The 10,383-nt window shown below is 41.7% G+C and overlaps 2 protein-coding genes across 2 annotated transcripts in view; one reads left to right on the plus strand and one right to left on the minus strand.

Moving 5' to 3' along the window:
* Positions 1–4,464, plus strand: part of LOC103074698 (olfactory receptor 51E1) — a 9,498-nt gene extending 5,034 nt beyond the window's left edge. Inside the window, exon 2 of the mRNA XM_007456520.1 lies at positions 3,379–4,464. Coding sequence (XP_007456582.1) covers positions 3,421–4,374 — 954 coding nt within the window. The 5' untranslated portion in view covers positions 3,379–3,420 and the 3' untranslated portion in view covers positions 4,375–4,464. The remainder of the gene's footprint in view (positions 1–3,378) is intronic.
* Positions 4,465–9,090: 4,626 nt separating this feature from the next.
* LOC103075839 (olfactory receptor 51I2-like) lies at positions 9,091–10,054 on the minus strand. Its single transcript, XM_082931057.1, is given in 3 exon segments — positions 9,091–9,323; positions 9,326–9,923; positions 9,926–10,054. Coding segments are annotated over 3 exon segments (960 nt in total).
* Positions 10,055–10,383: the final 329 nt, after the last annotated feature.

Consider the following 10,383-nt stretch of genomic DNA (forward strand, 5'->3'; position numbering starts at 1 on the left):
AGGCTTAGGAAAGTGCATAGGAAAGAGACAGTAAACCAGGATGTGGAAGATAAGATTTTGCCCAGTGGGAACTTAAGGAGGGAGATCTGGGAGGACCATGACAAAGGGAAGAGAAGTAAAAAAGACAAGTAGACACAGAGGCATGGGATCAATGCTACATTTATGAAATGGCATGTATTCCAGTGTGCCTGGAGCATAGGGACCATGGTGAGGAGTGGTGAGAGAGAAACTAGGGCCAGATGCTGAAAGACAGAGCTTTGTCCCACCCTAGTAGTTTAGTCTTTATTCCAGAATTAATTTGGAGCTCACAAAGGTATTTTTTAAACAATAAATGGTGACCTGATTTCATGTGGGCAGAAGATTATTGGGATTGTGCCGATGACAAAGTTAATACTAGGGCCATTGCCATGAGAATCAGGGTATTTAGCTCATATGTCTGTTTATGCCACCTTAATAGAAAAAAAGAAACACGACAGGAAAACAGTTAACAACAACAGATATAATTTTTTGCATATTTACTTTGTTCCAGGCATTGTGCTAAAAGCATTACACTCATCTCATTTAATCCTCACATTGACTTCTATTAGGCAGTGACTGTTATCCTCATTTTAACAATAAAGAAACTGAGGCTTAGAAAGATTAAATGCTTTGCCCCAGATCACACAGTTAACAAAGTCGTTGACTGGGATTTGAATCCAGGATCGATTTCAGAGCTCATACTCTTAACATTAAGCTATACAATACTGCCTCTGGAAGACTTTGATCTTCAGACATGGAGAGTTTGATGTGCTTGAGAGACAATTCAGTGGACTCTTTTAGTGACTAGAATTATGAATATGATCACAAAAGATAATTCAGGCCTTCCCAAGTAGATTTGGGAATCAAATAATGGGTTTACTGAAGGAGATGAGATGACCCGGGGAGAGTGTATATAGAGAGAAGAGATCTGAGGATAAAATTCTGAGAGCATTATCATTTAACAGTATGCCTAAGGGTCAAGTGGAGGAGGCTGAAGACCCAGAAAGAACCAAGAACTAGTGATCAGAGAGAGACGAGGAGAAGCAGAAGGAACAAAGAGAAATTTTAAGAAGGAAGGAACGGATCACAGTGTCATATGCTACGGAAAGGTCAGTACAGAAGATTTAAGTGACACGGAAGACTTTGGCCTGAAGTTTTTGGTTAAGCATGGCTCCTTATATCTTCTCCCTCCAGTTGTTTAAACTCTGTCACTCTCTGTCCTAAAACTCATGCTCCCAGTGTTTTCTCCTTTGTGTCTGGTCTGAGGGACCCTCTGGGTGACAGCTCAACAGTAGAACAAAGACCATCAACACATCCTGAGCCCAGTGAATGGTGTAAGCCCCTCCTGATGCTGTCCATGAGCTCTTCTGTGCATTCAACTGCTGTCTGTTAGCCCATGCAGAAGCCCCTACCCCAGTTGTCAAGGGCCAGATCTTAAGAACCTAACCCTTCTTTTTTTGTTACCAAGATAAAATTATCTTAAATATACCCTAGCGATAAGTGTCACTATTTTCCTAATGGGAAGAGGAGACAGCTATATATATATATATATATATATATATATATATATATATATATATATATAGAGAGAGAGAGAGAGAGAGAGAGAGAGAGAGAGAATACATACACATATATAGTATGTGTAACTACAATTATATAATCTAATAAATAGTAGGAGCATGTGAATATTTGTGAATGGAGGAAAGGAAAAAAGGGAGGAAGTTAGTTAACTCTGTAATTGTTTCAACAGAGAGATATAATTTGAGAAAACTCAAATCTGACATTTCCCACGTCAGCAATCTGTACTTATGTCCATCACTTTAATAGCCAGATTCAAGGATATTGGAACCCTGGTATAGGATTGATTGTTCCTCCAGTGCTTTTAATGCCATCATCTTTCAGGTTTAGTCCTCTGTGTCAGTCCCACTCTCTTAAGCCTGGTGGGTCCCCTAGAAACAGAGCTTGAGGTAGAAATTCTTGTTTAAAGTATATATTGTCATGAGAAGGTGAGTGAGGGAAATAGGATAGAGCAGGGAAAGAAAATTATGTGAGGCTGGGGTCTCAGTTGGAGACCAGCTTCAACTTTGGTTCCTCAAGAAGCTCTGAAGCATACATTACATCACAGCTTTGGTCCCACCTGAAGACAAGAAGGCTGGCCTTTTGTATCTTTGTGTTAGGCACTCATTGACTTCTAGATGTGCTCTGGTGGGGATAACATAACTTCCTGGGTGAAGTGCCTCTCATTTGATCAAGGAAAATTTTCTGTAGAAAGGGAGAACTCTGAGCCTTTAGTACTCAACACCCACTGCAAATGGGATATAGATGCATTGGCTTGGTGAAGGGAATCCGAGTGGGACACCATTGGCATTCATTGCAGTCATTGTTCCTTTTATGATATAATCTGGGCAGACTGAACAAGTGTTAGACTTTGGGTGGACATTTGGGCAAGAGTGAAATGTAGAGTTAGAGTTCAGGATGAAGTTAGTGTCTTTTTTAAAAAATTAAATTAAGGGTTATCATAATAAAATAGGTGTATGAAGTTTTACATTAAGTTTTCTTTTGAGCTTTTTTTTTTTCTTTTCTTTTTTTTGGGGGGGTGGGTACGCGGGCCTCTCACTGTTGTGGCCCCTCCCATTGCGGAGCCCAGGCTCCGACGCGCAGGCTCAGCGGCCATGGCTCACGGGCCCAGCCGCTCCGCGTTATGTGGGATCTTCCCCGACCGGGGCACGAACCCGTGTCCCCTGCATTGGCAGGCAGACTCACAACCACTGCGCCACCAGGGAAGCCCTACATTAAGTTTTAAATAACAACTAGAGTTAAGTCTTAGGTTATTGTTAAAGTTAGGGTTAAGGCTAGAAATGGTGAGATCATTAGGTTTAGTGATAAGGTTAGATTTCAGCATTAATCTATGTTACTAGAGTATTGGACATTGGACTGGGATTAGTCTTAAAGATAGTCTAATGATATAATTAGAATTACAGTGGGTATTAAACATAGGGGAGCATAAGGTAGGATAAGATAGAAGCGATGGGAATTTTTATCACCTAAGTCTGATGTGTACTTAGTCAATAACCTATCCTTGGTGAACTAAAAGATTTAAAATGCTTAGAATTTTTACTTTAGTATTTCATTTGTTTTCAGAATTAACTTCAGAGGTGGGGTTAGTAAGAAAGACTGGATGAATGCTCATTTGGGCCTTGAGTTATGAAGGATAGTTAGGCTGAGTTTAGAATAGAATCAGAGTTTGGATAGGCAATAAAGTTAGAGTTCTGGTCAGAGAACAGGACATCAGGGTGGAGGAAAAGAAAAATGGCAGTGGAATTCTGGAGGATCTGACAATGGCTTATCTTTGTATTCCAGCCTCTACCTGCCTGGCAGTGGTCTCAGCTCAGCGTCTTCACTATGGTGGATCTCAGTGGCAATGAATCCAGTGCCACATATTTCATTCTAATAGGCCTGCCAGGATTGGAAGAAGCTCAGTTCTGGTTGGCCTTCCCATTGTGCTCCCTCTACTTTATTGCTGTGCTAGGTAACTTGACAATCATCTACATTGTGTGGACGGAGCGTAGCCTACACGAACCCATGTATATCTTTCTTTGCATGCTTTCTGGCCTTGATGTCCTCATCTCCACCTCATCCATGCCCAAAATGATGGCCATCTTCTGGTTCAATTCCACTACCATACAGTTTGATGCTTGTCTGCTACAGATGTTTGCCATCCACTCCTTAACTGGCATGGAGTCCACAGTGCTGCTAGCCATGGCCTTTGACCGCTATGTGGCAATCTGCCACCCACTACGCCATGCCACTGTGCTAACATTGCCTCGTGTTACCAAGATCGGCATGGCTGCTGTGGTACGGGGTGTTGCACTTATGGCACCCCTGCCTTTCTTCATCAAACATCTGCCCTTCTGCCGCTCCAATATCCTTTCCCATTCCTACTGCCTACACCAAGATGTCATGAAGCTGGCCTGTGCTGACATCCGTGTCAATATCATCTATGGCCTCATTGTCATCATCTCTGCCATTGGCCTGGACTCACTTCTCATCTCCTTGTCGTATCTGCTTATCCTCAAGACTGTGTTGGGCTTGACACATGAAGCCCAGGCAAAGGCATTTGGTACTTGTGTCTCTCATGTGTGTGCTGTTTTCATATTCTATGTACCTTTCATTGGGTTGTCTATGGTGCACCGGTTTGACAAGCGGCATGACTCCCTCCTGCCTGTCATCATGGCCAACACCTATCTGCTTGTTCCTCCTGTGCTCAACCCTATTGTCTATGGAGTGAAGACAAAGGAGATCCGGCAGCGTATCCTTCGTCTTTTCCATGTGACCACCCACACTTCGGATCCCTAGGTGTCAGGAATCAAACTTCTTTTTCACGGGAAGTCCTTCGATTCAGATTTTAATATCAACATTTTGGAAGACAGTATTAGGAAAAAAATTCTTAATGAAAGCACAACTGATCCTTCAAAGATGAAACTGATTGGAGAATCTCCATCTGAGTAGGGGCAGCAGAACTGTATACTCCCAATCCTTATTTTTCAATATTATTTTACCCTTTAGTTCTTTGAGGTAGTTGTGGTTGGAGGATTATTACTTCCCACTTAACCATTCAGTCCAATTCTCAAGTCCAAAAAATTCATATGGTTGTTTGCACTGATAGTTTATAGCATTCTGAGATAAGGGTGATATTTCTAAAAGACATTTATCGAAGGCTTAAGCAAGGCAAAAATAAAATAAATACAAGAATATAATACAATTAGATAATCTGGCTTAAAACCATGATTTCCTCTTCAGAATCCCCTACCATTTTGGATCTTAGGAAAGGAGACATACCTGGATTTCCCTCTTCAAAATGACCACAGAGAAAAAATAATTTCTTTTCTTCTGAGTAGCAATCCTTAAGAAAAGATTGAAAGTAAATTCACAAAAGATTATATTTATCTACATTAATGAAAGATGATATACTGTATTCAGAGCATTTTCATAGACTGTGAAAATTTTTCCTTAATTTCCAATTTTCTTATCAACCTTTTGATTTAGGCAGGAATATGATTAGTTACCCCCATTGTACCAGTGGGGGAACTGATGTTCAATGAGATCACGCAGGCTCAAAAAAAATTGTCTTTTGATGCCCAATCCCATATTGTGAGGAGGGAATGTTAGACTAGTGGGATAGTGAGTTAGACATTCCAGAGTATTGCATTTTCTAGGGGAGGTATTTAAGTTCCTTTCTCACTCATCCAGCATTGTATTTAGGAATTTCCTGTTAATGTTGCTGATGGCTTTAATCTCAATAGTTCCTGGCCTATTTGCCATTGTACTTGTGTAGTAGCAACAGGAGTATGTTTGAGTAATTCCCAAACAGTGGCTAGTTTGGGAAATAGTATAATTAACAGTAGGGACATTCACTGGATATCTGGAGAGACACTACATGGAGAGATGCAGCTGAGAAAACCTAGAAGCTCATGGCAGAAAGAGCAGGGTTGGTTATATACCAGGGAGTCAAGAGCAGGAAGTATTGTGAGACTGAGTAGGGCCAGTGGCCCGGGTGGCTAGCCAGGAAGCAAGGCTAAGTCAAACATAGGTCCACAGAAAGTGAATAGAGTATATAAGTGAACACCATGTATTCCCAGGGCTCTGAGCTACCCTTCAGGGAGTGCCCACAGCATCAAAACTCAGAGATCAAGACCATAGGAGAGCTCAGTAAAGACTGCATCCCTGATAGCTGTACTTAGCATGAGTATGGTTCCAGAGGCCCACCCAGGAGCCCTACAAACCAAGCACAGCTCTCCCAGAAGAAGCAGAATGGGAAGGAGGGGTGTGGGCACTATAGGAGTACAGTAGGAATGAATGGGGGAGGAATGATATCTCCATCCAAAAGAGAGGTAGGTAAGTGTGAGAAGAAGGTAGTATAGTAGAGAGCATGGCACATGGCCGGCCAGACTTTTCCACCTATAGTTAGTAGCACAGGACTACTTGGTACAGAGGATATGGAAAGAGCATATCTAATTTCTTGGACTGGAATCCAGAAGATGAGAATTGTGAGCAGTATGGAACCTGCTATGCCCAGGTGAGTGATGGTCAGCAGAACATGGAGCATAAACTAGAGTCAGTGCTGGCTTTGGTCACTTTGAACCGTTTGGAGGGTCATCCCAGTTCGTGAAGTGCCTTGACACTGAAATTGAAAGAAAGAAACAGAATGAAAGAGAGAGAAGAGGGAGAAAGAGACAGATTTTTTTCATATTAGGAAACCAGTATATGATCACTGTAAACAAAAATCTTAGACACTCTGAAAATATAAAAGAAATAAAAATATAATAAAAACTCCAATAAACTTGTCACCTTAAAAAAATTATTGTTGGCATTTTGGTGTTTATTTTTCCAGATTTTTTTTTTTTTTTTTTTTTTTTTTAGCTTTATGTGGCATGGTTTTGATGGATTTGACAGCAAGCACATTCTGCCTATCTTTTATGGAAGAAGCTTTTCCCACAGTTTTTTTGCGGTACGCAGGCCTCTCACTGTTGTGGCCTCTCCCGCTGCAGAGCACAGGCTCCGGACGCGCAGGCCCAGCGGCCATGGCTCACAGGCCCAGCCGCTCCGCGGCATGTGGGATCTTCCCGGACCGGGGCACGAACCCGTGTTCCCTGCATCGACAGGCGGACTCTCAACCACTGCGCCACCAGGGAAGCCCCAGATTTTTAATAAGTGTTTGTGTACATGCTTCTGTATGCACATATGATGAATGTGTGTATCTGTATTATATTGTCTGAAACCCCATTGGAGACATAGATAGGTGGATAATAAAGAGATAAATCAGACAGACACATATATTTTTCTTTTCCTGGGGATGCTGCCACTATCTTAGATTTCAAAAGGGATTCCAAGTTTATGATAGTTTATATGCTCAGGATAAAGTTTCATGGTTTTGATCCTAAATGGATTAACCATTTGGTGAATGTAAATACAAACACACACACAGACACACACACACACATACACATCACCACCACCCCCACCTTCTTGTGTTTCTCAATAAGTACTAAATGCCAGATGCAGAGACAAAACTATATCTGGTCGTTTACTTCATAAATACTTACTGGGTCATCCAGAAGAGCCTGGAGTTAAGAACTAGGATAAGAGGAAAAGGCTGCCTCTTGTAGGAGATTTGGCTAGAAGTTAGGGTATGTTTAAAGACCTTCATCATATACATTTTACATGGGCATCATTTTACCTTCCCCATTTCCTTTATTTGGATATTCTCATCTCTGGCCCCACCATCTCAGCTATTGGACCTTTGTTGGGCCCTAGAGAAGCCTGCATAATATGAAATTTCAGTCTGCAAGTCCCTTACTCATTTTTTTTAGAATGATTCGTAAACATGTCTTGTGTTCTCAATTCTGACTAGCTATTCCCTAGTCAAGATACTCCCCTGTTGCTTGGACAATTGTCAAAACCTCCACGCTGGTCTCCTTGCCTTAAACATCTTTTGCATCAGTCCTAAATCCCACATAGCTTATAGGAGTTTTTCCAAGCATGACTCTGATTAACTTCCCTGCTTAAAAATCATTAGAGATCTTTTATTACTTCCCATAAAAATTTGCACTTCTCAGAATGACAGTAGCCACCTTTCCCCTTTTATACCTGTTCCCATTTTACTTTTCCAGTATAATATCTCTAGTTTTTCCACATACCATATTATTCAGCTACTTTACTTGGTGTCTCTCATTGATTTTATGTACTTTTAAAGCCTCTGTTTCACTCTATTTCTGTTGTCTGATTTGATTTTTGCCATTTTTCTTTTTAGTAACACATTATTAAATGAAGCTGTTTATGATTTGTCAGGCCAAAAGAAGTATTCCTTCTTCAACGTTCCCAGACTTCTTGAAAGACCTTTAGAACTGGACCATTTCCAGTTCAGAAAAGTTTGAGTGAGACCTCTGAGTTGTATCTATTTAAGATAATAAGGTATCTTATATCACTCCTTTAATTACATTGAGATAAGACTCCCTTGGATGCAATAGACATACATGTGAAGAGTCATTGCCTTCTGCTATGTCTGGCCTTCTTTTTTTCTTTTTTTTTTTTGGCCTTCTTGACATAGGCAGATCTGAACTTGGGAAAGGATTATATTATAACACTGGTTTAGGCTTTCAGAGTTGATACTCATTGCTCATCTCTTAAACAAAGTACTTTCAAACTTCTTGTCCACTCCCCTGGCAACTCAGCTTTTCATCTTAGATTTGATCCAAAGGGAATGAAGCTGATGCAGAACTTGCCATTTCCCTTCCTAAGGGAGCCAACAAGGATGTAGGGCTTTTAACTCTAACAAAGTTGAAGAATGAGGGTGTGGATAATCTGGAGCAGATCTGAAATGGGGTTATAGAAAAGGATGCAATTGTCAGTGTCAGACTTCATTATGGAATCTGTCAAGCAAGGGGGTCTCTTGGAGAAAAGGACGTTCCTGAGAGGGGTTACAAGAAGAGTTAGCGCTGAGCTGGGTGGTACCATATCACATGATCAACACATTTATTTATTCACTTGTTCAATAAAACTTTATGAAAAAATTAAAAATGCCTTTTTCATGTGTTTTTGCCCTAGATTTCCCTCTTTGTTAATTCATAATTTGCTTTAAAAAACTCTATATATTTTTTCAAGATGAAATAAAAACATTCTCCCCTTTGTAGAGGTTTGTCCGATCTTCCCAGGACAGTTCTGGCAAGAACGGATTTGCAGTCCCTAGTAATCTCTTGCCCTGAACTTTATTATGGTATGTATAAGTATACAGTCTAATTGTGTATTTACATGCCTTTATCCTGGCACAAGATTGTGAGTTTCTATAAAGAAATGACCATATTTAATATATTTCTCAGTCTTTAATCCTCAGCACTGCTTCTAGTACAAAGTAAATGGTGAACATCCATTTGTATCGTGAAGAAGCCTGATGGTCTTCCCACTGTATTAGCATAGACTAGGAATTTTCAGTGTTTGCTGAGGGTAGCAGGTTCCTATGAGGCTATAGAAAGTGTCTTTTATGGTACCCAGACCCTGCGATATTTCATAATTACATCAGCCTTGGTCTTTCCCCCTCAGGACCCTGAGCATGGCCTCCCTGATGGGCTTGGACTTGACACTGTAGATGATGGGGTTGAGCACAGGGGGCACCAGCAGGTACACATAGGCAACAAAGGCATGTACAATGGGGAGCAGGTGCCTCCCAAAATGGTGGATCATGGACATGGTGATACCTGGAATAAAGAAGACAAAGATGGCCAGGATATGGGAGACACAAGTGTTGAGAGCCTGATGAGCTCCCTGGGAGAGGCCAGCCCCAGGACCGTGGGCAGGATGAGAGTGTAGGACAGGACAATGAGCAGGGAATCTATGCCCCCAGGGGACAGTACCACGTAGAACCCATAGAGGATGTTTATGGTGATGTCAGCACAGGCTCTTCTCATCACGTCAGGATGGAAACAGAATGAATGGGATAAGAGGGTCTTATTAGGGCAGAAGTTCAGACATTTAAGTAGGAATGGCACTGGGAAGAGAGACAGGGTAGCACAGGCCACAATGGCCAGCCCCATCCTGATGATGACATTGTTTGTGAGGACAGCTGCATAACGCAGGGGGTTGGAGATGGCCACAAAGTGGTCAAATGACATGGCCAGGAGCACTGAGGACTCCACTACGGAGAAAGAGTGGAGGAAGAACATTTGCACCAAGCAGGCATTGAAGCTGATGAGCTAATGGTCAAACGAGAGCACAGCCAGGGTGGTGGGCATTGTGGACAAGGTGAGGCCCACAACGGTGACCACCAGTATGGACAGGAAGTAGTACATGGGCTGGTGCAGGTTGGGGGTCCTCCTCACAGCCAAGAGAATCAGGCAGTTTCCAGTGAGGGCTGGGCTGCTGTGTACATGGAGGAGAAGGGGATGGAGATCCAGCCATGAACAACCTCCAGCCCTGGGATGCCAATCATCAGGAAAGCAGGTGGCTGGAAGAAGATGTTGCCAAAGGACCAGGAAGGGAGCATCCTTGTGAGATGGATGAGGTCTCCAGAAAGATGTGATCTCTTCAATCTGGGCAGACATTTAGAGGATCCAGGATGATAGGAAAGAAAAATCTAGTATTGAATCCCAATTCTAAAAATCAATTCCATAACTGGTTATACTATTCACCAATATGTTTAAAACCTAATAATGATAACAATTTAAATCTTCACTGACTCCCTATTATATTATATTTCATATACTATGCTAATGCATTTGCCTAGATTTTCTCGCTTTATTATAAAAATCATAAATTTCTTTTTAAGGCTGTTCCCTCTCCGCCACAGTATTGGGCCCTAAGAGTCATGTCACT

The sequence above is a fragment of the Lipotes vexillifer genome, unplaced genomic scaffold (genome assembly GCF_000442215.2).
Source record: "Lipotes vexillifer unplaced genomic scaffold, Lipotes_vexillifer_v1.1 scaffold143, whole genome shotgun sequence".
Lineage (NCBI taxonomy): Eukaryota > Metazoa > Chordata > Mammalia > Artiodactyla > Lipotidae > Lipotes > Lipotes vexillifer.